Source organism: Neomonachus schauinslandi, chromosome X (assembly GCF_002201575.2).
Source record: "Neomonachus schauinslandi chromosome X, ASM220157v2, whole genome shotgun sequence".
NCBI classification, from domain to species: Eukaryota; Metazoa; Chordata; class Mammalia; order Carnivora; family Phocidae; genus Neomonachus; species Neomonachus schauinslandi.
The window spans coordinates 99957404-99983625 of record NC_058419.1 but is presented as its reverse complement, the minus strand read 5'-3'; the positions used below and the strand labels follow the sequence as shown (position 1 = coordinate 99983625).

The 26222-nt window shown below is 42.3% G+C and overlaps 1 protein-coding gene across 1 annotated transcript in view; it reads right to left on the bottom strand.

The window, feature by feature from the left end:
• Window positions 1-26222, bottom strand: part of DMD (dystrophin) — a 2077064-nt gene that overhangs the window by 225596 nt on the left and 1825246 nt on the right. Inside the window, exon 61 of the mRNA XM_021677947.1 lies at window positions 954-1032. Within this exon, the coding sequence (XP_021533622.1) occupies window positions 954-1032 (79 nt within the window). The remainder of the gene's footprint in view (window positions 1-953; window positions 1033-26222) is intronic.

The following is a 26222-nucleotide window of genomic DNA, read 5'->3' as shown; positions in this document are numbered from 1 at the left end:
AGTCAATCTGTGTGTGACTGTGTGCCTCAATTTCCCCATCTTTAAAATGGGTATAATAACGTATCTACCTCAGAGGGTGCTATGAGGATTAAATTAGTTCATATTTGTAACATTGTCAGGCACAAAGTAATTGCCTTAAAATGATGGTGAGGCCCTCATACATACTCATGTATGACAAGAAATATGCCAAAATCTTAGCACATGTTAACTCCATGTGGTAGAAATATGGCTTTTTAAATAGAAGAAACCCCAAAATCCACACTTTTGTAATCAAAGAGTGGTAGAAATTAATAACATCAACCAGAGGACAACAGGAGCTTGACAATTTAATATGTACTGTTACATTAATAGGATGTTCCAATAGTAAACCCTCCATTAACTAAGGCTGTTCCTCTTAGTATTTATTATAAAATATGTAATATTTACCAATAATATATATTAATAATTAATGACACAAATATAATTAATAAAAGAGTAAAGCTGAAGTAAAAGAATGAAGAGTGATCAAGGATAAAAGAGCAGTAAGAATGGTTAGGGAGAGGAAATCCAATAGGCTGAGCTTCCAACTTGGAGGCAGGAAGTATTTAATGAATTACGTAAAGAATTATAGAGTCCCAGTAACACGTATTGAATGATCCCATCATAATTAGATGGTATCATAATTATCAGTTTATGAAGTGAACCACTATAAGCAGAACTAAAGATACAAAAATATTACCAAAGTTAGCACTTGAGAACCCATTGCAGGAAACAATTACGTGTTAGCTGAAGACTGGACAAAATGATCTAATCGGACCTCCTCTCCCAATGCCCTGGATTCTCCCCCCAAGTTGTATTTCAGGATGATTTATGCCTCTAGTGCACTTGGCAGAGAGGATCATAATTCAACTCTTAATTCTTCACTACCAAGAAGCAATGAAGACATTAAGCAATGGAAGGTGACAGCAACTTACTGGAAAGGAAGTGCTGGGATGCTGGCCCAAAGTCCCTGTGGGCTTCATGCAGCTGCCTGATGCGGTCCTCAACGGCCACCTGGGAGGAAGAGGAGAGAAATGATGTTCTCTCATCACATATAATGAGGAGCAATTAAAACAATGTACCCTTTTTGGTAAGATCTTTCGGGCCTCAAAAGCTGGAACACTAAAGCAACAATTTATAACCCTGGTTTTAATATCCGCTTACCATAGATGGCCTCCGAGACCCATTTTTATCAAATTGAGGCCAAACACAAAAGATCTGCTTTCTTGATAATGTTATAATGAGATTTTTTTTTTTCACACTCTACTCATTGGCAGACACAAATGAACTACTGCTCCAATGAGTACCAGCAAAAATGCAAACTAAATCTTTCATGCAAAGGTTAGGGAGATTGTCATTCCCTGTTATATGTGATGGCTAAAGGAGCTCAGAAAGGGCATATATTTTGTCTTAGTCTGTTGTTTTTGACTCATGTTTTTTGGAATCCTATTGATGATTGATGGATCACTGAGTGATAATTAACAAGTAACCAATAGTTGATTAATACTCAAATATCAAAGAAGTAGAGGCAAGGCTTAAATGTAGGGGAGAAAATGAGAAAAAAGAAAATTTCAGATTGCAGTTTTTAGTAGACTTGAAAAGTATTGAAAAGTATATCTTTAGGTGGCATGAAATAAAAAGTACCACTCTTTTTTTCCTATTAGGTTTTTCTGTAATACATTGACGGTGTCCTGATAGCTTAGTGAATTCCATTCTGGGTGGGGGAAAAAGGAAGAATTTTACAGGTGAAATGGTACACTTTGCCATCTGGCATTCTGCCAACTGGATATTAATGGTGGCCCCAGGCCTGTAGGCTCCATAAATCTGGATCTTAATTTGGTTCTGAAAGGCCCATGCTAAACAAGGGTTGGTCAGCTCTTGCCCAGAGCCAGCAGAGCTCGAGTGGGTTTGCTCCTATGGTGTGGGTAATTCCCAAGAGATAAAACAGGTATTAAACGGATCAGATATCTGGCTCAGGTAGTCTGGTCTAAAGCTGACTCCGACCTTGCAGTATGGAGTCAAGGGCCTGACATAGATCGAGAACAATCTTCTTTTTTCATCTTCTTCTAGCCTTGCCCATCTTTGCTGGGACCAAATATTTTGCAAAGCATGTGGAGTTCCAAAAAAGGCAGGATTTGCTTCACTGTTACTCACACAAAAGCATGAAGAACACACCAAAACTCCTTTTCCAGTCGTATGACCCTGCATTACCGGCCAAATTCAACCTGCCCGTCCCGCCACATTGCATCCAATGTAACACTTGTCTGACTTGTTCTTGCTGCTCCTCCTCTCTAGAGTGCTCTTCTCTCCCTTCTCTTCCAGTTCAAGTCTTTTCTATGTTTATACGCCCCCCCTTCCAGTCCCCCAGGGTTAGAAGTGATTGCTTCCTCAACATCCTCACAGCACATAGTTTCTACTCGGAGCACTTCCATTGCACCATCTGTTTTAGTTGCAAGGACATGGGTATCTCCTACAATGCACTGTGGATTCCTTGATAGCCGGGACCATTTCTTGCTTACCTCTCTTCCCCTACGCTCCCCCTGGCAGGATGCCGTGAACCCTGCACACTGTAAGTGGTAACAAAGGTTTAATGACTAGTTGAGCAAACCAATGCGTATGTGTGACTGACAGACATAGACAGACAGATCTGGGAAAATAAACCAGAATGTGTACTGACACTGACTGCATGCTGCATGCCCCTGGGTATATCGTTCTAACGTTAACTTTCCTTATCTGTAAAATGGGACAACAATATGACGTACCTCATAGAATTGTTGTGGGAAATAGCTAAGACATGTGAAGTGTTTGGCCTGCTTTCTTTCACATGGTGATTACTCAATGAATGTTAGCAACTACTGTTTTGTTGCTTTATGATTAACATATGGAGAGGAATAGGTTATTGCAGGCAAGGCAATACATGCGAAACAAAAAATGGCTAATATATATATAAGATTTATTTATTTGAGAGAGAGAGAGAGTGTGTGCATGAGTGGGAGGAGGGGCAGAGAGAGAGGGAGAGAATCTCAAGCAGACTCCCTGCTGACAGTGGAGCCCGATGCAGGGCTTGATCTGAGATCATGACCTGGGACGAAACCAAGAGTCAGATGCTCAACCGGCTGCGCCCCCCAGGCGCCCCCCAAAATGGTTAATATTTATTAAGTGCTCCGTTAATGGCAATATGAATTAACTTATTTAAGTTTCACAGTAACTCAGTGGTAAGAAGCCATAGTATCTGCCCACTTCACTGATGTAGGAACTAAAACATGAGAGGTTAAAAAACAACAAAATTTGACTAACTTTAAATAGCAAATTGGCAGAGCCAGGATTCAAATTCATTCTGGCTCTTGGTCTTAACTGCTATTTTAAGGATTAAAGTTGAAAGGCAAGTATTTTATCCATATTTAATCAGCAGCTGGCCTTCCCATTTATCGAACGCAGAACAAATCTGGTGTCCACATCTATGAAAGTTTAGTCGTTGGTATATTTTATGACCTAATGCAAGGTCAGTTCCTGGTCATGAAGAAGGTGATGCCATAAGATTATAGAGAACACATGCAAATGAATGTTTGGAATACATAATTTTTTCTAAATGCTGAATGGGTCAATTCATGAACAAATTAATCAAGAGATGATTGTGAACGTTTGGGGGTGGGGAAGACAGGATGAGGAGGCCACTGGGGAGTGGACAGTAATCAGAGATCTTTTCACGTCCCCAGAAAGAAATCCCAAGGGGAACATGTGATAAAGGAGCGTGACCGTGTCACAGGCCCTGTCCCCTGGCAGTGATGTTGGTAGATTCAGAGCGACCAGGTGGAGGCAGCGTCTGAGTCCATCAGAGGCCACTCATCTCTGAAGGGCGCTTTCTTCTTATATAAGGAGACCTCCAGAGGTAGTTTCCAGTGTACACCCAAAAATGTCAAGAAATGAAAAGGAGACAGAAGTGAATTCCCATCCCTATAACTCAAAGTTAAGAAAACGCATGAGAGAGACTGAAATTAAAAATGTATCACGAAATGAAATGAAATATTCAGGCAACAGTCTTAACATAACTAAAGAATTAAGCATAAAATATTTCTTTTCACAGATTATTTTTGGATTGAATGCACAGGTGAATAAACAAAGACATCGTTTTCAGAAAGAGAAAAACTTTGAAGGCATAGTGTAGCTACCAAAGAACAAAGGCACTTTATTCTGTGAGCAATTAGGCAAGGAAATGAAATTTGATAAACTTCTGCAACAATAAGCGCCATACATCGGACCTTTCTAACTGGCTGTGTTTTGAACCAATATCAAGTACCACATACAGACTAGGGAGCAAAAGCTACAAATGATACGCTAGCCCTTGCATTCTGGCATAATTCCTTCTTTACTCAGTTATTTCTCTGTTTGTCTGACAAGCATTCGTTAAACCCGAAAGAGACACGCAAGGAGCAGACGCTAGAGTCTCTGGTCCTTGGCCACATAGAGGTTTGGAGGTGAGGAGGAGGGACAGGCGGAGGAAAGGCCTGGGGCAGAACATGGCTGTTGCTGAGGATGGTGAGGTACAGTGAGCTAGGTGTCTCGGAAGCAGAGATCCACAGCAAGGCATTCCAGACTCTGAGGCTCGAGATTTCCATGGCAAGGCCAAGGGAACCAGGGAAGATTTCTGCGCAGGGACTCAGGATTTGAGAAAGCAGTGCAGGTTTAGGTAGTTGAGTCTGTCAGCGAGGCCTGAGACACAGATTCAAGAGGGACCTGGAGGCTGTTGTTATCACCTAGGTGTGGGGCGACAGGCGTTGCAATTAAGACTGTGTGGCCTGGAGTGGGAGAGCAGGTGCAGATGAGGAGGTATTTTGAAAGAAGGAAGAACTGATTAATTTTGGGGTTGGAGCTTCATTTTGGAAGAAGCAAACAGAACTCTTGTATTTCCAGTGTGGAAGACTGGGAGGAGAAGGATATTGCTGATGGAAATTCCAAAGGAGCGGGGGATGGCATATGGCTGGATGAATTCATAGGGAACACGATGCATTTGACCTAACAGTGAGATTTTAACTGGAGGTGTTGAGTAGAGCCAGTTGGAGATTAGCAATTTGTCTCAGTCATTAAAGGAAGGCAAGGCAAGTGAGACTAAAAGGGGTAGGATGGAGCATTAGAAGGTGAGCAGGGTAGGAAGAGCCAAAGGAGTAGAACTAGAATTCTTCAAAGAGATAGGAAGAACCCACTTTCTTCTGAATTAACAGGCAATACCTCTGTTTCCTTTAAAAAAAAAAAAAAAAAAGATTTATTTTGGGGGGGAGGGGCAGAGGGAAAGGGAGAGAGAATACTCAGGCTCCCCACTGAGCATGGAGCCCGACATGGGGCTCGATCCCACGACCCCAAGATCATGGCCTGAGCTGAAATGAAGAGTTGGCTGCTTTACTGACTGAGCCCCCCCCAGGCACCCCGACCTCTGTTTCCTTTTATAAAAAGAAATACAAGTATAACATCTTTTGGGGAAGCACACATCCTGTTTCTACTATTAGATCATAGATCACGGAAGCTTAGAACTGGAAGAATCCTTATCTACTGATACACAAGGGTCTATTCTTTAGAACTATCCCAGATGGGCAGAAAACTACCATCTGCTCCTTGAGTACTCATAATCTAGTTTGCAGTATTCCTCAGTAAAGCATGTCAGAGAAAATTGAAAAAGGTTTTTTTTTTTTTTTAATACGCTCCGTGAGGACAGGGACACCTCTTTCTTTCCCTACTACAATCCCCGCTGACTAGCACAGTACCTGGCATATAGCAGATACTCTAATTATTAGTTGAATGAATTAATGTACAGTTTATTCAAGAAGTGTCACCCGAACAACTGCATTTTGCATGAAGAATTCCCTATTGTGTGATTCTCGGCACAGTTTTTGCAAAGACCTGCCTTCCCCACCCACTTCCCTCCCTCTCTCCTTTCTTTCCTTCCTTCTTGATGATCAAAGTTTAAAAAAGAAAATCATTTCAATTTATTGGGCCTACAATACTAGACTCAAACAATTTTAAAGTAATAATGTGCAAGGCAAAGCAAGAGCCCAAATCTCCCTCCTGTTTGTTTTGTTCTAATTTTTAAACAATCATATTCGAGAGCTACAAGGACTATGTATTATTCTCCTTTGCTTTCTCATTTCAGATGAGTTCTGTAGGCAGTGCACTGTTTGCGGAGACCTCCCTTCTTTCATGCCTTTAAGAAATGTTTCTTCATTCATTCAAAAGATACTTACTAGAATGCCAAGTTACTTGCCCATGAAGATACAGACCTTGATTATCTTATTCATAGTTTAGCACAGTGCCTAGTACCTAGGAGATGGTCAGTAAATATTTGATAAATGTGATGAATGAAAAGACTTTTTGAGTTCCTGTTATCTGTTAGGCGCTGTGCTCAATATGATTATGGTAGACCAGAGAGCAAAATTTTAGGAATAAGGAATGAACACCAAGTCATTCAACTAAATTGATGATAACACATTCTATTCTCAGCTTTGACTATTTCCCAAAGCTCAGTCCATCCCTCCGTGTGTTCTGAAGGACATCCTTATTTCACTTTTTCCCCCCAAAATTGCTTAAAGTCAAAAAGAGAAGAAAAAGGAGAGATGATAACATTGTGGCTCCAAGAAATGATTTCAAGTAAAATTTATCTAAATTTAAATGTTACTCAACTTTATTTTCAATTCTCAAGGGCTTCCACTTTTTCTTTTGACTTGTTAATCACTTTTAAGTTTTCATCTTCACTGGAGGTTTAAGGAGAGCCAAGGGGTCCGTCCTGATGCGGGAAGACATTGCTCAACAACGTGATTTCTACGTAGCATCCAAGCGTTCTAACCGGCACTTTGTGCATTGATCATGTTTACTCCAGTCTTGGGGAAAGATGTAACTGGGCATGTACATTTCCATTTTCTGCCTTTCAGTTTGTCTAGACCTTTGCTAAATATCCATGGGCATGTAAGAACCAGACTTCACACCTACACGGATGAGCCTGTAAAAAAACCCCAAAACAAAAACCCTCTCCTTGTGCTGATAGTGAATAAACCACACACATGTACACAAATGACTCTCTACGGTCTATTCGTGAGGTTTTTTTCCTGAAATTGTGCAGTTTGTACAGTTTTTTGTATGCATGTGTCTGTGTTGGGGAGGCCTTCATAATTCCTTCTTACTTCCAAATCCTTACTTGTAAAACTCATAAATACATGCTCAATCGTTATCCTGGAAACTCTCTTGAGATTACAGTTTCAGTTAAAATCCTTTTAACTAATTATAATCCTTTTCAGTAAAAATCCATTGTTCTAATTCTGATTTATTTTGAGTTGTGACTGGGAAAAAAATGGTCTCCGACAAGGTTTGGAATGAGAGCTTGTGATAGGTACAGCTTGGTGGCAAAACCATCCAGGCTTGTTGAATGCAAAGACTGGCTGAGTTCTCTTTTCCTTCCATTTATTTATGTGTTTTCTTGACACTGAGACACCTTTGAGTGAAAAAGAGTTTCTTGCGATTGACTTCAGAATAGATCATGGGGAAGCACCCAGGGCTAACAGAGTGCTCACTCTGAGTAGGAGCATAATTATTAGTTGATTTGGGGTGATTTATAGCATGGATGCTAACGGGTGCCATCTGAGACCATCATTCATCCTCTTCTCCTTATGATCTTCTCTTACCATAGCTTTTTTTCCCCCTTCTATTTTTTACTTCTGTGTTGATTCCCTTCTTTCTTAATCTCGGATTCCTTTTCTTATTCTCTGTTTTCCCTTTCTTTTCTCCTCCATTCACCTCTCCACCGGCCACCAGCCGTCCCCAGCTGTGTTCTGTACAACCTACTGGAGGAGTGCACAGACTCCGCGGCAAACAGAGCCTAAAATGAAAGGGCTGTGAGCCTCTGCCAGACAGGGGAGGCGTGATGTCAGTGGGAGCCTCGCCTAGAGCCGGCTGAAGGGCAGCAGAACTTGCCACCCCCAAACATGCCTCTTTGGCATAAGAATTATTTAAGCTCATTAGTTTTTCAGAAACAGCAGACACTGGAGAAGCCCTGAAACCAGCAGAAGTTATGTTTTGTAAGATAAATTTACATTTATAAGGGAAATCTGCATTTTAAGGGGGTTTCCTGCTCTGTCCTGGGAAGAAGAGACCTACTCAATCTCTAGAAACCCTTAACAACGGAGAAAGCAAAACTGAAATCTGCATAAGAACCTTACCCTTGTTTACTGTGCTTTTTCTGACAACCTCCCCTAACTGATCCACCCTCCCCCCCAGCTCCCAACATCTTTCTTTTGTCTTTAGCTGCAAGTGGTATTAGAGGTGGTGGTCTGAGCCATTTCGGTGAGTTACTCAGTTTTCCTGGGTCTTTCCCTTGTATACATGTTATTTAACTTCTGTTTGCTTTTCTCCTGCTCATCTGTCTTTTATTAGAGGAGATCTCCGCCAAGAACCTAGAAGGATAGAGGGAAAATTATATTTCCTCCCCCACATAGCCCATGGTCTCTCTGGGAACATGATTCCCCTCATTCTGATGGACTCCTGCATCCACTGGAAAGCACAGGAGGACAAACACCAAGTCCTCTGCCCATTGTTAAGCCTTCAGCCTTCCCCTCACTGATTTCTCACGTGCACCTTGGAAGTGTGTTTATTGGTTCTCATGCTCATGCAACTGCCTCATTCTGTGATAATAGAGTCAGGTTATATCAACATTAAGTTGACTTCAGAGACCCAAGTACCTTCAGGGTATCATTAATTTTAATTTAGAAAGGCAGCAATCAGCCTCCTATCCTGGTTCATTTGTCAAAATCTTTAGTTTTGGTTACATCTACAGACTGTGAGGAAAAAATGTGATGGGAAGGGAAGAGATCATAGGAAGCGTTTCTTCTGCCTTTTTTTTTTTTTTTGGTCTCAAAGAGATAAAGTTGAATTACTCTGCTTGGCTGATGTAACTGGATGCAGATTTTATCTTAAAAAATAGGTTCCCTTTTTGGGGCACCTGGGTGGCTCAGTTGGTTAAGCAACTGCCTTCGGCTCAGGTCATGATCCCAGGGTCTTGGGATCGAGCCCCGCATTGAGCCCCGCATTGAGCCCCGCATTGAGCCCCGCATTGAGCCCCGCATCGAGCCCCGCATTGAGCCCCGCATCGAGCCCCGCATCGAGCCCCGCATCGAGCCCCACATGGGGCTCCTTGCTCGGCAGGTAGCCTGCTTCTCCCTTTCCCTCTGCCTGCTACTCCGCCTGCTTATGCTCTCTCTCTCTGTCAAATAAATAAATAAAAAGTCTTTAAAAAATAGGTTCCCTTTTAAAAGCTTTCTTAATGTATGTCATGATTTGCAGCAGGAACTAAAGTCAAGTGGCTCGCACCTTGCAACACCATTACATTAAATCGTTTGCATATCAGCCTCTGCTGTTTATTCTTGAGCTTTTATTTATTCCACGTTTGGAAGATATCATTCTCACAGAAATTTCCCAGGGCCACTGTCGCATTCCTATCCGGGGCATTTTGGGCCACAAGTAGCATAAGGCTCACATGGTAATTACATAATTATCCCTCCTGGTATTAGCACACGGGAGTGTTCCCAAGGACCAGAAGTGGCAATTTGAAATAATTATCAAGGGACTATATCAGAACTGGTATCATCTGAAAAAAAGACAACTTATATAGCTGTTAGCAAATTCATACTGAAATATGAAATCAGGAAGACAAATGAAAAAAGATACACCACAAGTAATTATACATTTTTTGTTTCCCGGTGGAACTATTCTATTTTGGGCAATGATACACTTGTAGATTTTTCAGTTTGTTCTACTAGTCACCTTGATAATAATGGTCAGCAGGGAGAATTTGCTCAAACACGCACACAACACTCCTTAACCAAGGAAATCCACATCCCTTACGTCCCACACTACCTGCAGCATTTCCAAAGCTCCCTGACCTTGACTCCCTTCACAGTCAATTTGACCGCATATCAGAGAGTCTTGTCTGCCAGGAGCCCCTGTTTCCAGTTCCCAGCTCTCCTCCCAGCCACTGAAAAGCGCCTTTCTCTGGGCTCACTGATGCAGAGCTGCCAAACCAGTATCAGGACGTTGGTTACAAATCAATAAACCGGAAGATCTCATCTACTGCACTTCCAAGTCCTATAACAGTTGGTGCTTCTCTCTCCTTTACATATCAGAAAACAAGGCACAGGCTAAAGAAGGAAGTACACTTCATGTTTTTTAACAAAGCACAGAGGCTGGTGCAATGCCCTTCTATTGTTTTTTGGTGTGGATTTGTCAGAACTGGAGTTAAACTGGACATCTACTCACTCCCTCTGTCTCCAGTCTTGCTGCCTGCCGGGGCTTCTTTACACTCCTCAGGCTGAGCGCTCTCCCACTACCCCCTCCTCCTTCCCCATATCTTCACCCCAACCCTGAGGTGGTTTATAAGCTCCTTGAACAGTCCTAAAGACTTCCCTGAACTATTGTAGATATTTTCACTTCAAATCTAAAAGCTATTTTTTTTTAAAATGTGGCTTTACATGGTATAGAAAACTACAGGCAAAAACATTCCCAAATACAGTGTGATCTTTTATAGGAGAAACAAAAGATTGAATTTTTAGGTCATCATGGAAGTAGGTATACTTCCTTGAGCAATAATCTGAAGTATTTTATGAGATTCTTCCTTTCACTAAAGCAAGAAATCCTAAAATCCATCAGGATATGTGCACTGTACCTTGACTTTCTTTTTAATCCTCAAGTGAAACCAAGACAGTAAAGTGTAATAAAAATGCATATAGCCCCAGGCTTTGTGCCTTAGCAAAGAGAGAAAAAATAAGCTTCTTGACTTAATATGTCTACTGTGAATAATCAGCCACTGCATTTTGGGATCCTGCTTTATAATCTTAACGTATAGCAGTGAACTCCATGTTCGTGGTGTGATAAGAATAAAGGATTTTTTCGCTTTCTTTTCAAAAAACAAAACAAAACAAAAGATTTCCCCAGTTTCCCAAACCAGATACATATGTCAACTTAAAAGAAATGAAACTAGGAGCTGCAATCTCTTGAGTTTTATTAACACATTTTTTTTTGCATCTTCCCTGAAGTTGTCAATGAAGTGCGGGCAAGGTAAGAGAGGGCCCTGGGCTACACAACAATGTGGCTAACATTTGGTTGGGAGACCTTCTCAGTCCCATTCCCAGATGTTTAGCGTGTCCTGCCCAAGTCCCAGTTCTTCGCTGATCAATAAATATTCCTAGGAAGATCAATGACTGCTCATAACAGGCTTCCAGTATCACAGCTGTGAATATTTGCATTTTAAGAGCAATTTTAATTAAATAATGAAGCAATTCATTACTCAAATACTTATTGAGTGCTTATAAGGTACTTCGCTAGGAGAGGAAGGAGAAAAAAATAAATAAGAAAACAAGGAGCCTATTTTTCATGAATTTATGGATTAGATATTTACAAACAGGCATACCACAGTAGCTTGGGAAAGATTTTAACGTACCCCAGTCATTCTCCAATTTGACCGTGTATCACTACTACCTGAGAAATTTCTTTTTTTTTTTTTTTAAAGATTTTATTTATTTATTTGACAGAGAGAGACACAAGCAGGGGGAGGGGAGAGGGAGAAGCAGGCTTCCCGCGGAGCAGGGAGCCCGATGTGGGGCTCAATCCCAGGACCCTGAGATCATGACCTGAGCCGAAGGCAGACGCTTAACGACTGAGCCACCCAGGCGCCCCTACCTGAGAAATTTCTAAAAGACAGATTCTTAGCTTGTCTCCAGAATTTCTGACCTAGTCCATCTGCCACTGGGGCTTGAGAATCTGTACTTTCTGTAAAGCTCCCCCAAGGACTCTGCCGTAGAGCCTATTTTTGGAGCCACCAGTGTAGTGGAAAGGCCACCAGTTCTATGGGGCAGGAAGACCAGAGTTAGAATCTCTTACTAGCTACTTGACCTTCTGCATCTCATCTAAGTGTCTATAGGCTTTAGTTTCCTCATCTATAAAAAGAAGTACTGAATACCAGCAACAGTGACAATAGTCATGACAGCTGACATTTATAGAGCATTCACTATGTTCCCAGTGCTATGTTAATAGCTTTATAGGTAGACTGTGCATTTAAGCCTCTCCTATCAGAAAATAAACTTGATGAGAGCTGGGCATTGTCTATTTCATTCACCTCTGTATTCCCAGGATCCAGGTTGGCACCTGTCTCATAGTAGGCAGCCAATTAAATATTTAAAAGAATGACCAACCCATTGATGAAGGCCCTTCCATTAGGACCATTTTATTTTTTAATTTTTTTTTTTTTAATTTTGAGTGTGAGAGAGCGAGAGAGCGAGTGAGAGAGAGCGCAAGTGGGAGGAGGAGCAGAGGGAGAGGGACACGTAGACGCTGCACTGAGCGTGGAGCCTGATGTGGCACCTGATCCCACAACCCTGAGATCATGACCTGAGCCAAAATCAAGAGTCAGAGGCTCAGCTGACTGAGCCACCCAGGTGCCCCTAGGACTGTTTTACAGATGAGGAAACTCATGTACAGATAATGGGATGTTGTAAAGTGTGTGCCTGGAGAGTCCACTTCTTGGCCCTCAGGAGAGACCCACTCCTTTTCCTGGCAACTGTGCTAAAAGGAGCCTAAGGGGCACCTGGTGGCTCATTGGGTTAAGCGTCCGACTCTTGATCTCAGCTCAGGTCTTGATCTCAGGGTTGTGAGCTCGAGCCCCATGTTGGGCTCCACCAAACAAACAAAAAACAAACCAAAAAAGAAGCCTAACAGCTCTTGGGGTGATTGACTGTGTAGAAGGTATTAATGAAGGAAGTTACTTTTAAGCAAGGACTTCAAAGTTGGGTAAGAATTTGATGGGCAAAAACAGATGAAAGGTTCCATGTGTCAGAGCAGAATGAACAATTTTTTTTTTTTTGGCACTAGTAAAGGCCTGGATGTAGAATATAAACAAAGGGAAGGATGAATAGTCTAAGGCTGGAAATGTAGCTGGGAGTCAGACCACAGCAGTACTTGTCTGTCAGTGTTAAGAACAGAGACTTTGTCATTTATGGGAAGGCATGAAAATATTTTTAAAAATAATTATTAAAATTTTCATTACTTTTACTGCATTCACATGATAACAAAATTCAAGAAAAACAAACAAACGAAAATCTTTAAAAACCAGTCTCCCTTTTACCATATCTTTCCCACCATCTTGCTTCCCATCCTGGTGGCAACTACTAGTCACATTTTCATATTTTACATTATTTTTTTCAATAAAGAAGTACCATGGTCAGAGCAGTGTTCTAGGATGAACTGAAGCACGGAAGAGGTGTAGAAAGGATAAGCTGCCAGGAAGCAAAACAAGAGCCGTATGCTAGCTGGTTAACATAAGGGGACCAGGCTTTCATCCCACGTGACAAGGATATGTGTACGAATCAGGATGGGCCCCCGGTGTGTTGGGGCAGAGCTTGATAGGATAACCCAAAGCAGTCAGTCAAGAAGGGTTGAAGAAAGACTAGATGGAATGGTGGAAAGATTACAAACGGGGTGGGAGTGAATTCTCAAAGCCCCTCATGTCATTGATCCTGACGTTAACAAGATCCCTACTATGGCTTGGGCAGAAATACTGTATGTGACTAAAAAAGACAACCTGTAAAGCATGTAACAGCATCTGCTACAAAGAAGCACTGAGTAAATGGTTTCTATTTACTCAGGTACTTATTTGGGTTAAAAGGTGTGGGTCAGAGCAGAATCAGAGTGGGTGAATTTGGCAGACACATCGCTGGGGGAAGTTCCGTATCTATCTTGCCTCTTATCATCAATACACAGGTAGACCAGTTGGGGACGGCTAAGTGATTTCTCTCTTTTAGCAGAGCCTAAACAAGTCTAGAGTGGACAGCATGAGAGGTGAGTTCAAGAACCAATTATTCCACAAGCATTCTCGAGTGCTGTTATGTACATGAGACACTCCTGGTGTCTTGTGGGAAGAACACCACACATGGGACAAATCAAACTCTTTAAGTGCTGGTCTCTTTGTTACTGACCAATAAGAAGTGAGAAAGCCGTGAGGCCTAAAACAATCCGGGAGGCTTCACGACTCAGGTGACACACCCAGAGCAACCCAGAGTCTATGTAGCTTAGCATTTCACATCCACTGAGGAGCGGTGTTTGAACAGGCATTTTATATGCTATTACTGACATCATCTTAATGGATTAAAGATTCCTGAGACTTCAAATACTTTTGCTTATACTGTTGATTTTTTCTTTCATTTTGGTAAGCAAACAATTCATCATTCTCCTCCCTTCTTTTAAGCATCTTACATTTGTTTGCAAAGAGCTTTCCAAATATAGTGATTACAATGGTTTGTTTTCTTGTCTTTTCTTCATTGTGTCACAATTGATTTTTTCATGGCTATGTGAATATAGACAGTTGGATATGAAGCATTCAATGATTTTGTGTTTAGATAAAAATAGTGGGTTTTATGCAAGAGCTGATATCATTACCGTTCCTCCTTGAACATGATTTTATTGCACTGATGACAAACTTTCTTCTAGACTTTTCTAAAGTAATGTTAAACCTCATTCATACAACTTTGAGCATCTAGTCCTTGATCTAGGATTGAACACACATTTCACATCTTGGAAAAAACTTTTTTTTTTTTTTTTGGTTAGCTGATCTTTTTATCCCTTCAGGCATTAACTAGTCTTTTTATTGTCCGAGCAGCAGTTCTGGAGCTAAATTCCCTGAAGGCTAAAGCATCTACTGGATGGTTCAAAACGTATAGTGCTAAAACTTTGCTTTTGTTGTGTTATTTTTTAGTAGAAATCCCACAAAGAAAACTGTGTTCTTGCATAGAAGACATACTGCAGTAAATTTCCAGATTTCAGTCTAATTTGGAACTTTCAATATTTCCATGTGAGCTGGCACTCACATCCAACTCTGTAATATGTACAAAAGAGAGAATACACCAGAGTAAACTTCCAGAGTAAACAAATCTCCAGTCCAGGATATTTAAACAGATCAGAAACAAACTAGTATTTTAAAATAATACTTTCATAAGACAATTTATATGTTAATCACAAATGATTTCCCTTCTGGTCACCAATGCAGGCTTTAAGGACATTACATACTAAATGGTATGTAAGTTGGGGCACCTGGGTTGTACAGTTGGTTGAGGGTCTGGCTTTTGGTTTTGGCTTGGGTCGTGACCTCAGGGTCGTGGGATCCAGCCCTGTGTCAGGCTCCATGCTCAGCACGGAGTCGGCTTGGGTTTCTCTCTCTCCCTCTCCCTTTGTCCCTCCCCCCATGGGCATGTGCTCTCTCTCTCAAATAAATAAATCTTTCTTAGAAAATAAGTAGTATGTGAGTTAACCCAAATTAATATTGGTCTTAAAAACCTATCTTTTCATAAAGCCAGGATTTAGACATTTCACTAATTCAATCTAGCCTTTCTGTCCAAAAGTTAAAACAGTTGGATAGAATCTCAGTAACAAGTATCGAGAGATGCAAATAAGAACAAAACAGTCATCATTAAGAATTTATCAGAGAGGAAAGGTTTTCATGGCATCTCTTACTACATACTTGCACATAGGTATCTTTATCTAAAGAGCAGCGTTTCTCAACTTGCGCATTAACATTTTTGCCCAGATAATTCTTTGTTGTTCTAGCCAGTGCATTCGGGGGTGTCCAGCAGCATCCCTGACCTCTGTGTTCTAGATGCCAATAGCACCACCTCACCAGTTGTGAACAAAAATGTCTCCAGACATTGCCATGTATGTGAGGGCCAAAAATTGCCTCTGTTTGAGAACCACTGGTCTGTATTAACCCTCACTCTCTACTTCTTATACATACATGATGATATTGATATTTGAAATGAGACCTCAGTTCCATTGCGTCACTCTGTCCCATCACTCTAATAGTGGGGATGGAAAATTCACAGTCCCAAGTCATATAGAGACTATCCTCAGATCGGCCTACTTCAGGATCCCTTTAAAAGACAATCTTGGCTCTTGAGCTCCCCATGGGGCTCGCATGGACTTCCTAAGATCTGCATGGTGATCTAATGGCTACCTCTGCCCAATCCTGCTTCTTCCCCTTTTTCTTCACAGGTGTTATTCTCCAATAAATCTGTCTTGGCATCTCCCCCCACAGAGGACCCAACCGACAACACCAATCAGTCCATCAGTCAGAGCATTCTCTTAGCCTAGATGGGCACTCCGTCTCCATCTGAGCCACTCAGAGTCAGGCCCCCCCCAAATTTCTCAACTCTTGGGTGAGAGTAGCTCTGTCTCTGTTCCACTGGGGACGCCGAGGATGCTCAGAGAATGCGGAGGGGCCTTTGTTTTTTTTTCTTGACTAATGTGAGTTTTCTGCCACAGCCAAGAGTCCAACCTAATACACTCTACAATAAAGGCGAACCTACAGAAATATTTGAGAAAATTCACACGGAGCCTAGAAGTTGTTATAAATGAACTCGGGACAATAACTATTAAGAACTAGGTATACAAGTTGTTCAAGAAGTACGAAGTGTTCCGCCTTCTTAAATCTAAAGACATGTCATAAAAGGTGGGAGAGGGTAGAATTATACCCACTACAGCATAATGATTCTACCAACCGCTGCATTAATTCTCTGAATTTTCTCTAATCTCAGCATGGAGAAACAGTGGTTATTGAATAGAGCACAGCAGCTGCTACAAGGTCGTCAATGAACGTTAGGTTCTATTTCGTATCAGGAGACTTCGTGCAAATGTGGCTGTACTCCTACCCAGCACACCCCACCCTTTCCCATTTCCCATTCCTCATTGCTAACTATTAGGAAAAAAGCACATTTACACGAGTATAATATTTGATTTGAACCAATCTCTCAGGCTTGAGAATATTTCAATGTGTGTGCATTTAAGACTGAAATATGCCCATTTCAGTATCTTTTTTTTAAAATAGAAAGATTTCTTTGAAAAATCAAAGCCACATTTGTCCACTCCAAGTTTTTGAAAAGCTTCATTTGTGAAAAGCAGCACTGACTGGAGCTGCTGGGGATCATTAGTGGGAGCTGGATCTTCAAAGAAGTTTCTGCGTAAGGAAGAGGTACTTGGATATTTTAGCTAAGCTGCTGAGCACCTGGGATTGGGTCATTTGAAAGGGTGTTAGCTTTAGGTTTTTTTAGATTCCAGATAGAAGAGATATCATCTGGTATTTGTTTCTCTCACTCTGATTTATATCATTTGGCATAATTTCCTCAAGATCCATCCATGTTGTTGTAAATGGCAGAATTTCCTTCTTTCTCAAGTCTAAAAAGTATTCCATACGGGGACAGGGGGATGGGAAAGATGATGTTTAAGGGTACATACTTGCAACTAGTAGACACCTGAGCCCTGGAGACCTAATACACGGTACAGTGATTATAGACGACAACACTGTATTCTAAATATTCAGCTTGGTAAGAGAGCAATTTTAATTGTTCCCATTACTATCACAAATGATCGTTACGTGTTAGCTAACACTACTATGGTCATCAGACTGAGATATAAATGTATCAAATCAATATGTTACACATCCTAAACTTACACAATGTTGCATGTCAAATAAAAAAAGGTGTTAATTGTTGGCAGACCCTAACAGATCTCCTCTATGTGCTTTTTTTTTTTTTTTTTTAAAGATTCTTTTAAGAGATTTGTATTATGGGCTCCGTATTAAAATGAGGGCTTGGGCAGCTATCCCATTTCACTCTGTCTAGGACAAGGTGCCTGACATTTTCTCCCAACAAGTTTCCATCAATAGTCAGCCACAGCCCTGAAACATTTTTTGCCTCTTGGCTGGAGAGCTTGGTGTCTTGGTCATCTCTTCTATTGTATAGGGGACAGCAGTGACACACGTTGGGGGCCAAGGCCACCCCCATTATGCAATGTATGCTGTCCAACTCTTTCATGCTCATCAGTTATTGGCAGGAACTCTGAAGAAGTAGAGAACTCTAAACTGGGTTTTGAACAGAGCAAGATTCCTGGAAACGACTCTTCTTTTCTTTTTTCAAATGCCTATGACCAAAAGGCTTTCTGAATATTGTTTTACTCACCAAAGGACCGAGTCATGGGCTTCTCAAGTTTCTTTAGATGCTCACTGTATTACCTGGAGAGCTGGAGCAGGGCCCGGATTTCTCAGGCTATATGCAACTGCAGGTGCAGGAGCAGAACGGCCGGAGTAGAGGAAGGGGGAGAACAGTATCTCCAAGACCCTCAAATGTGGCTTTGAACCACGAAGAACTCACTGGAAGGGGAAGAGAATGCCACTGCGCACAAGGCCATTCTGTAGGCTTCCCCGCCCCCTCAGAGATCTTGAAAGGAGCAAATGAAGTAGGAGGGGAAATCTCTGGAGTGGGCAGAGGTGAAAGGATCTCAAGATGGCTTAAAAGTTTTTCGGGACTCCGACTTTGGGTAAAGATGATGAACTGCAGTTTGCTACTCACTCACTCCTTTTAGAAGCTTTTCACCTTCGTGGTGATGGTTTGCATTTAAGCTATATAATAATCATTGCATTTTCTCTTTTGTATTTGTGTGTGTTTTAGTCTATTCCTATCTCTCCCTGATTCTTTGTCTTCCATTCAAAGCCATCACTCTCCTCTTACTGCTGCATTTAATGGTTGCCTTCCGTTACAGCATAACTGCCTTTTTCTCCATCGATTTCTCTAAATTAGGGGGTCCTCGCCTCCTTTTCTATGCAGCAACCTCTCTGCAGCACGATGTGTTCACTTTTCCTTACTGCAGCCTCTTTTGTGATTGGCCAATAGCAAAATGAAACTCAGTAGAATCCAATCCTAAAAGCACTTTCGAAGGATGGAATCTTATCATTTACTCCCTGAGTCACTGCCGTCAGTATAGTTGGTGCAGAACAGTATTCCATTTTGGGGCTCATTGGATAAGTATGAGTTCAACTTGGCGGCCATAAAAACACTGGGGAAAAATCTTATTCCTTTCCTCCCGTGTAGCTCAGAACTTTGTGACTGACCTTGCTTCTTTATTTCTAATTACGTCTGATGGAAAAATAACATTTTCCCCCCCATTTAAAATGTGTCTATATAGTGCTTAAGATTTTCCTGGGCCTCTTATGAAGATCAGTACAATTTAATTTTCATTTTATAGATGATGTAGCTTAATTTTTGAAAATTAGACTACATGCCCAGGGAAGGATTCAACATTTCTGGAGAACCTAGCATTTTCTGTCTTCCAGAAGACTAAAATTACATCCTGTTTTAATGACTGTCCCTGCGACATTAAGTTCTATGTAATGAAAATGTTTCCATGTTCCTGCTGACAGACCACTTCCTACTATTCACTGATGTGGGTCTGAGGAATTCTGACAATCAACAACAATAATTGTATAAACATTAACGCTTATTGAATGCTTGCTTTGTGCCAGGCACTGCGCGAAGTGCTTTATAATGATTATTTCACATTTGATCTTCCCAATAACCCCATGAGTTATGAATACAAATGCTCTGGGCGTATCAGAACTGTTCACATTTGGTGGCTGATTTAATAAAGATTTTGTAAACTGCTAAGCTCCTATAGCACTTGCTACCCTGCTTGGAATTCTCGTATTGTTACTGTTTCCCTGTGTAGGGAGGAGGAGAAAAATAAACAGGTCTTCTATTATCGACACGCACAAGAAAGGCTGACATTGCTGATGCCCCACTGTACTTTGGGGTTTGTAGCAAACACCTCTCGTACGTGTCAGCCCACCTCCGATTGTGGTGTCATCAGCTGGGAAGAGTTCCAGGCAAATCCAACCTCATCATGTGTAGCTAGCATCCCACCCCAAAAGCAAGCCCCGAGTCTTTCTGTTTTCTGCCCCCAGAGGTTCGCCCCAATGTCGTGGGTGCTGGATCCTGGGTGGACAATCACAGCCACAGGGGAGTTCATGCTTTGGCAGCAACCCTCAACCAATGGGGGTCAAGAGCAAGTGCATACAAGCTGCGACTCTGCCTTTCAGGCTCTAGCTACCTATTTTCAGATGTCTTTTATTCTGTACGCTTCTCATGATCTTTTATTCTGTATACTTCTCATGAGTTCCAGAGGACAGCTTAGCTTTCTTTGTTGTCTCATTTTTCTCGCTCTCTTTCTCCTGCTTCTGAGAATCACATCCTAAATAAACTTCCCACACCCAAGTCCTTGTCCTAATTCTGTGATGGGGTAACCCGAAGACACCAGGTCTTGGGACAGGCTTCACTTCCAATAAATGTGTACACTTGGAGAAAGCAGATAGGAGCACTATTAAAAACAGAATCTACGTTGTTGACATTGAGAAGCTTACTTCATCCAACATTTAAGACCCTATTAGTCAATCAATAAATATTTATGGTAAGTCAGGCTTATCCAGCACCTTAGGTGCTGTCCCTGAAGCTGGAGAGTTAATCCAGGGTCTGGCGAAAAGGCTTCTTGGAACTTCTGCCTTAGGGCAGCAGCAAACAACAGAAAGAGTTTAAAATAAGGACAGTTACCTCATCAGATCTGAATTTTTGGAGGATTACTAGAGCTGCATTGTGGAGAAGGGACTAAAACGCGAGACCAAAATCAACCAGAAAAACTAGGAGGCTGTCTCGCATTTGAGGCACAAGACTCTTGAGGCAGGGGTAAGGTGAAGAAGGGAATGGATCTGAGAGATGGCTTGGGGACAGAGCTGACAAGACTTGCTGATAGATCAGTATGTTAGATTTCAGGTAAGAGCGGACTCTGGGATAATGACTTGGGCCACTGCGTTTCTGCCTTGGGCAACTGGGTGAAGGGTAGCGTTAACAAGAACAGTGAAATTAGGAAGGGGAAAATGTTGAGGATGGGGTGGGAGAAGAGAAGGACAATGATGAGCTCCATTTGGGCAGGTTAAGACAGAGGTGCTTGTGGGACATTCTGATGGTGCTGCCAGGAGGCATGGAAGGTGGTTGGACCCGGAAGCAGGGAAAGAGCTAAGCTTGACTCCAGTTCAAACATCAAGGCAGCCTTCCATCAAATCGTGCTAGAGCAATTGGACATCCATATTCAAGAAATCAACCTCAACCTGTACTTCACGCTTTATACAAAAGTTAATTAAAAACGCACCACAGATGTACATGTCAAAGGGAACGTTATCCAGTATATAAAACAGGAGAATGTCTCTGGGATCTAAGCCTAGGCAAAGAATTCTTAGACTTGACACCAAAAGCATGATCCATGAAAGGGAAAAAAACCCCCCAAAAACGAATAATCCCACCTTACCAAAATTTAAAACTTTTGCCCTGTGAAAGACCCTGTGAAGGGGGTGAAAAGACAAGGTAGAAAATATTTGCAAAGCACAACACAACAAAGGACTATGATCTAATATATTAAAAACTTCTCAAACGCAACTGTCAACCTATTCAAATTAGAAAACAGATGAAAGACATGAAAAGCCATTTCGCTGAAGAGTTTATATAGACGGCAAATAAACACATGAAAAATTGTTCGGCGTCACTGGCCACTAACAAAATCCAAATTAAAACTGCAATGAAATATTCCTACATACATGTCTAAATGGCTAAAATAAAAATAGTGACAACACAGGGCACCTGGCTGGCTCAGTGGGTGGAGTGTGCGACTCTTGATCTTGGGGTTGTGAGTTCGAGTCCCATGTGGGGTGTAGAGATCACTTAAAAATAAAAATAAAAATAAATACTATTTAAAAAAAATAGTAACACCACCAGATGTTGGTGAGGATGCAGAAAAACTGGATTACTCATACAGTGCTGGTGGAATGTGTCGAAACATTTGACACCTTCTTATAAAACTAAACATTCAACTATCACAGGACCCAGCACTTGCATTCTTGGGTACTTACCCCAGACAAATGAGAACTTATGTTCACACAAAAATCTGTACATTAACGTTGATAACGTTATTCCTAATACTCAGAAACTAGACTTATCCCAGATGTCCTCCAAGGAGTGAATGGTTAAACAAACAAGGGCATATCCAAAATACAGACTACTACTGAGCAATATGAAGGAACTAACTATGGCTACATGCCAAAATTTAGATGAATATCTAGGGAATTATATTGAAGGAAAGAAGTGAATCCCTAAAGATTATATCCCACATGATTCCATTTATATAACATTCTTCAAAATCATAGAAATGGTGAACAGATTGCTAGTTGCCAGGGGGCAGGGGGGGCTGGGGAGGCAAGGGGTGCTGTCATAAAAGGGTAATAGGGGGAATCCTTGTTGTGACAGACGTGTTCTGTAAATGGGCTGTATCGATGTCAATTTCCTGGTTTTGACACTGAACTACAGCTTTACAAGATGCGCCACTGGGAGACAGTGGGCAAAACATACATGGGGTCTCTCTGTATTATTTCTTATAGCTCCATGTTAATTTACCATGATCTCAAAAAAGGTTAGTTGTAAAAAAATGTGGAGATGTGGTAGTTCTCAGTAACACGTCAAGGACCAAATTTTCATGGAATTAGTCACACTGAATATTTATAAGGCTTTGTAACTATCTCAAGAATCTACAAGCTTAGATTTACTTTTGAAGCTGTACATCATTACCTTTCATATTAAAATTTTGGTAGCTTCTACAGGTAATAATTTCTTGGCAACAAGAAGAACGAACTAAGAATGATTTTGTCACGAGAAAAGCCCTTCTTAAGGAACTTATAGGCCAAATGCGGAAAGAGACATGACTATGTGAGACAGAGTATTGTCTGGTAGCAGGCTAGGACCACAGTTTCCAGGGTAGTTAGTTAAAAGGCTCTCTGGAGGGGGCTGAGCTCGAGCTGGGTCTGCAATCAGATCTGGATTGAAAGAATCCTTCCAGCACTTAGCAAATAGCAGGACAAAGTGCTCAGAAGCAGCAGATGTCAAGGTTTGGAGACTTGCCTCATCGGGAGGATGTGTGGTTTGTTGAGACATACAGGGAGTTAGGAAGGGCATGGATAATGGAGGTCTTCGGATCCGATCCTGAGGACAGCGGCAAGTCAAAGTTTCTAAGCACAGTGATTAAGAACTCTGGCTCTGGAGCTGGAATGCCTTTTTTGACTATGCCACTTCCCAGCTGAGATCCACTAGGCAAGGCACTTAACCTCTCTGGGGCTCAGGTTTCCCATAAAAAAATGAGTACTCTGGGGCACCTGGGTGGCTCAGTCGTTAAGCGTCTGCCTTCGGCTCAGGTCATGATCCCAGGGTCCTGGGATCAAGCCCCGCATCGGGCTCCTTGCTCGGCGGGAAGCCTGCTTCTCCCTCTCCCACTCCTCCTGCTTGTGTTCCCTCTCTCGCTGTCTCTCTCTCTGTCAAAAAATAAATAAAGTCTTAAAAAAAGAAAATGAGTACTCTGGAGAGGTAGCTGAGAAAGTGGTTATTAGGATTCATCGAGATAACGTATGTCAAGCCTTTATAGCACAGTGTCTGCCTCATAGCCTCCCATGGCAAGTAGGAGCTGGTAAGAGCACCATGGTGCCAGAGGTGGGGGCGATGTTTCTCTCCAAAGGTTGTCAACAGCTTGGGAGCAGAGACTATGGCTGATTTGTACCATCTGACCCCTGAGACACTCCAGGCACACAGTAGGAATTTTGCTGAATTCAAGTGGAAAAAGCAGGAGGATTAATCTGACAGCAGGGGACTGATCAGAGGGAGGAAGGACAGCCCTTAGGCACAGAGCACAATTACAAGGCTATGACAGCGAAATGGCTTCGCTCCTTGTGACAAGAACCAGGAAAAAAGATTGGTGCTGCCAGGAAATGTAATGATTAGGTAGATAATGAAAGATGCACTGAAGTCTAGTTTCTGGGCTTTGATTCCATCTTAATGACCAATAGATTCCAAGTTTAACTTTAGTGTGGAGACCGGGTCTCTGTTGCAAAGTAAGCCCAGGGTAACAAGTAGACCATGGGTTTCTAAGTCAAATGAAAGCTGCTCAGCTCCTTATGTCATTTATAGGACCTTAAGGGGCGCCTGGGGGCTCAGTCGGTTACACTTCAGCTCAGGTCATGATCCCAAGGTCGTGAGATCAAACCCTGCGTGGGGCTCTGTGTTCAGCGGGGAGTCTGCTTGAGATTCTCTCCCTCTCCCTCTGCCCCTCCCCTGCTCATGCTTGCTCTCACTCTAAAATAGATAAATCAATCTTTTAAAAATAAAGAAATCCATTCTCTCTGCATCTGTAGTAGTTACTGGGCCATCCTACACTCAACCCCTCTTCAGCATCTTCGAACCCACTGTTCCAGTGGTGGCCCCCAAGTAACTGCCTCACACAAGCTTACATCTCCTCCCTAAAGAGAGAGGCCTCCGACCAATGACTGGCTGAGGCAGGAACACAAAACCCCCACCCATGTGACTCACCTGGGACAACTTTGAAAGGCCAAACCCACTCCAGAGCTGCCCACTGCAGCCTTAATCACAACTGCATTGTGTGTCTGCCCCCCTCACTTCCTGAGGGACGTAACCCCCAACACCGCAGTCAGCCTTCTGCAAGCAACCCTCCAACTTCTCCTGTGTCAGTGCTGGAGCCTGGCCTCGGGCGGCATCCTTCATTCCGAAACTGTAGGCTGGAGACCAGCACAGCAGCCAGGGCAGTTGTGGGGATGATGACATGACATAGCATGCTGGGCACAAAACGGCCTTCCAGAAATCACGGCTAATGGGTAAACCTTGAGGACACTACGTGAAGTGAAACTGGTCACAAAAACGGTATGATTCCACTCATAGGACGTGGCTGGAGTGTCAGCCTGTTAGGGACAGAGAGCAGAATGGTGGCTGTCAGGGGCTGACGGGGGCACAGAACGAGCAAGTGTGGAATGGCCATCAAGTGTCTCTTGCAGGATGAAAAAGTTCTGAAGACCCAATGTAGACCAGTGTGAATATACTTAACACTACTGAATGGTACACATAAAAATGGTTAAGATGGTACATTTTATATCATGTGCTTTTCACCATAATGAAAAGAAATGATGGCTACCATAGCACCATTTATATTTGACTTTAACCCACAAGTAGGTACCTTTTCTGGTCTGCCCTCCATCCTTTCTCATTTCCTTGGGACCTACGGTTCCAAATGTGGTTGAAGCTCGCTGCCTTAGCCGGTGCCCTGAATACTGTGTCTCCATCATCTGATCTTCTCCACCAGTGGCTCTAATCTCCACATACCCCTACAGACTCTCCATTTGCTAATGCTCCGAAATCACCCTGGGATCGGCTCTGAAGAGCTCCATTAAAGCCACCAGCACTGTCAAACCGCCTTTCCCAAACAAAACAAATGTTCTTTCAAATCGCCACCATGACCTTTTGAAAAGTACATCAAATTGCATCACAATTTAAAAAGAAATTATACTGTGTCAGTGCCAGGTTGTTGAAAGAAAGGCCTGTGAACAGGAGTTTGGTGAAGTTGACAGATATAATGATGTGGTTAGAAACCTTGATGGATTTTGATGTAGAGTCTCTGCTGGGGGTGAGTACAATTACTACTGATACAGAAAGCAGAGTCAAGGTCAGAAAATACAGAGGAGGGGCCATCAAGCTCCAGCGGAGGAATCTCCAGTAGCTGAAGAATTTGTATTTTTCCGAAGTTCCAGTTGGTCAGCAGGACAGAGAATACGCAGGGTCAGGGTATGGGCAGGGGTCAACATCTAGACATTTGTGTCTAGTGAGAATGGAGAGCAAATGTCTGACTATGAGTTGGAATTTGGGATGAATTTGTTGCATGAGAAAGTAGACATGACAGTAGACCAAACGGGAACAGGAGGCTGGGGGTGCCACTGGAGGAATCTAGAACCAAAGGGATGGGGCCCAGGACTGATCTTGAGCCAGGGGTTGTCTCTTCTGCCCTAGTTTTGGGCAGCTCTCCTGGGGAGGGTAGATGAAGACCAACAACACTGGGCTTCTCCCCGGAGTCAGGCAGGGTCCCACAGCTTTTAATGCTCACAGTTGAAAGCTTGGTGCCCTGGAAAGCCCTTTAGGTTCTAACTCAGAAAAATGCACCGAACCTGACAACTCAGCATTTGCCACCTCCCGTGCCAATACCTGGGAAAAACAAACTGCCCCACTTGCCAACATAGGACGTAAATGGGGTCGGGGGTTGCTCTACTTGTAAATTTTCATATTTTAAGTCACAAAATATTGAAAATCTAAATTGCTACGTTCTCCTCGTTTTCCGCTTGGATACCTGCAGTCCGTTCTAAAGGAAGACTGGGTCGTGAGTGTAGGGGGGAACTGAATGCCTCCAAGTACCTGCAGGGCTGCCTTTGCCGAGTGGTT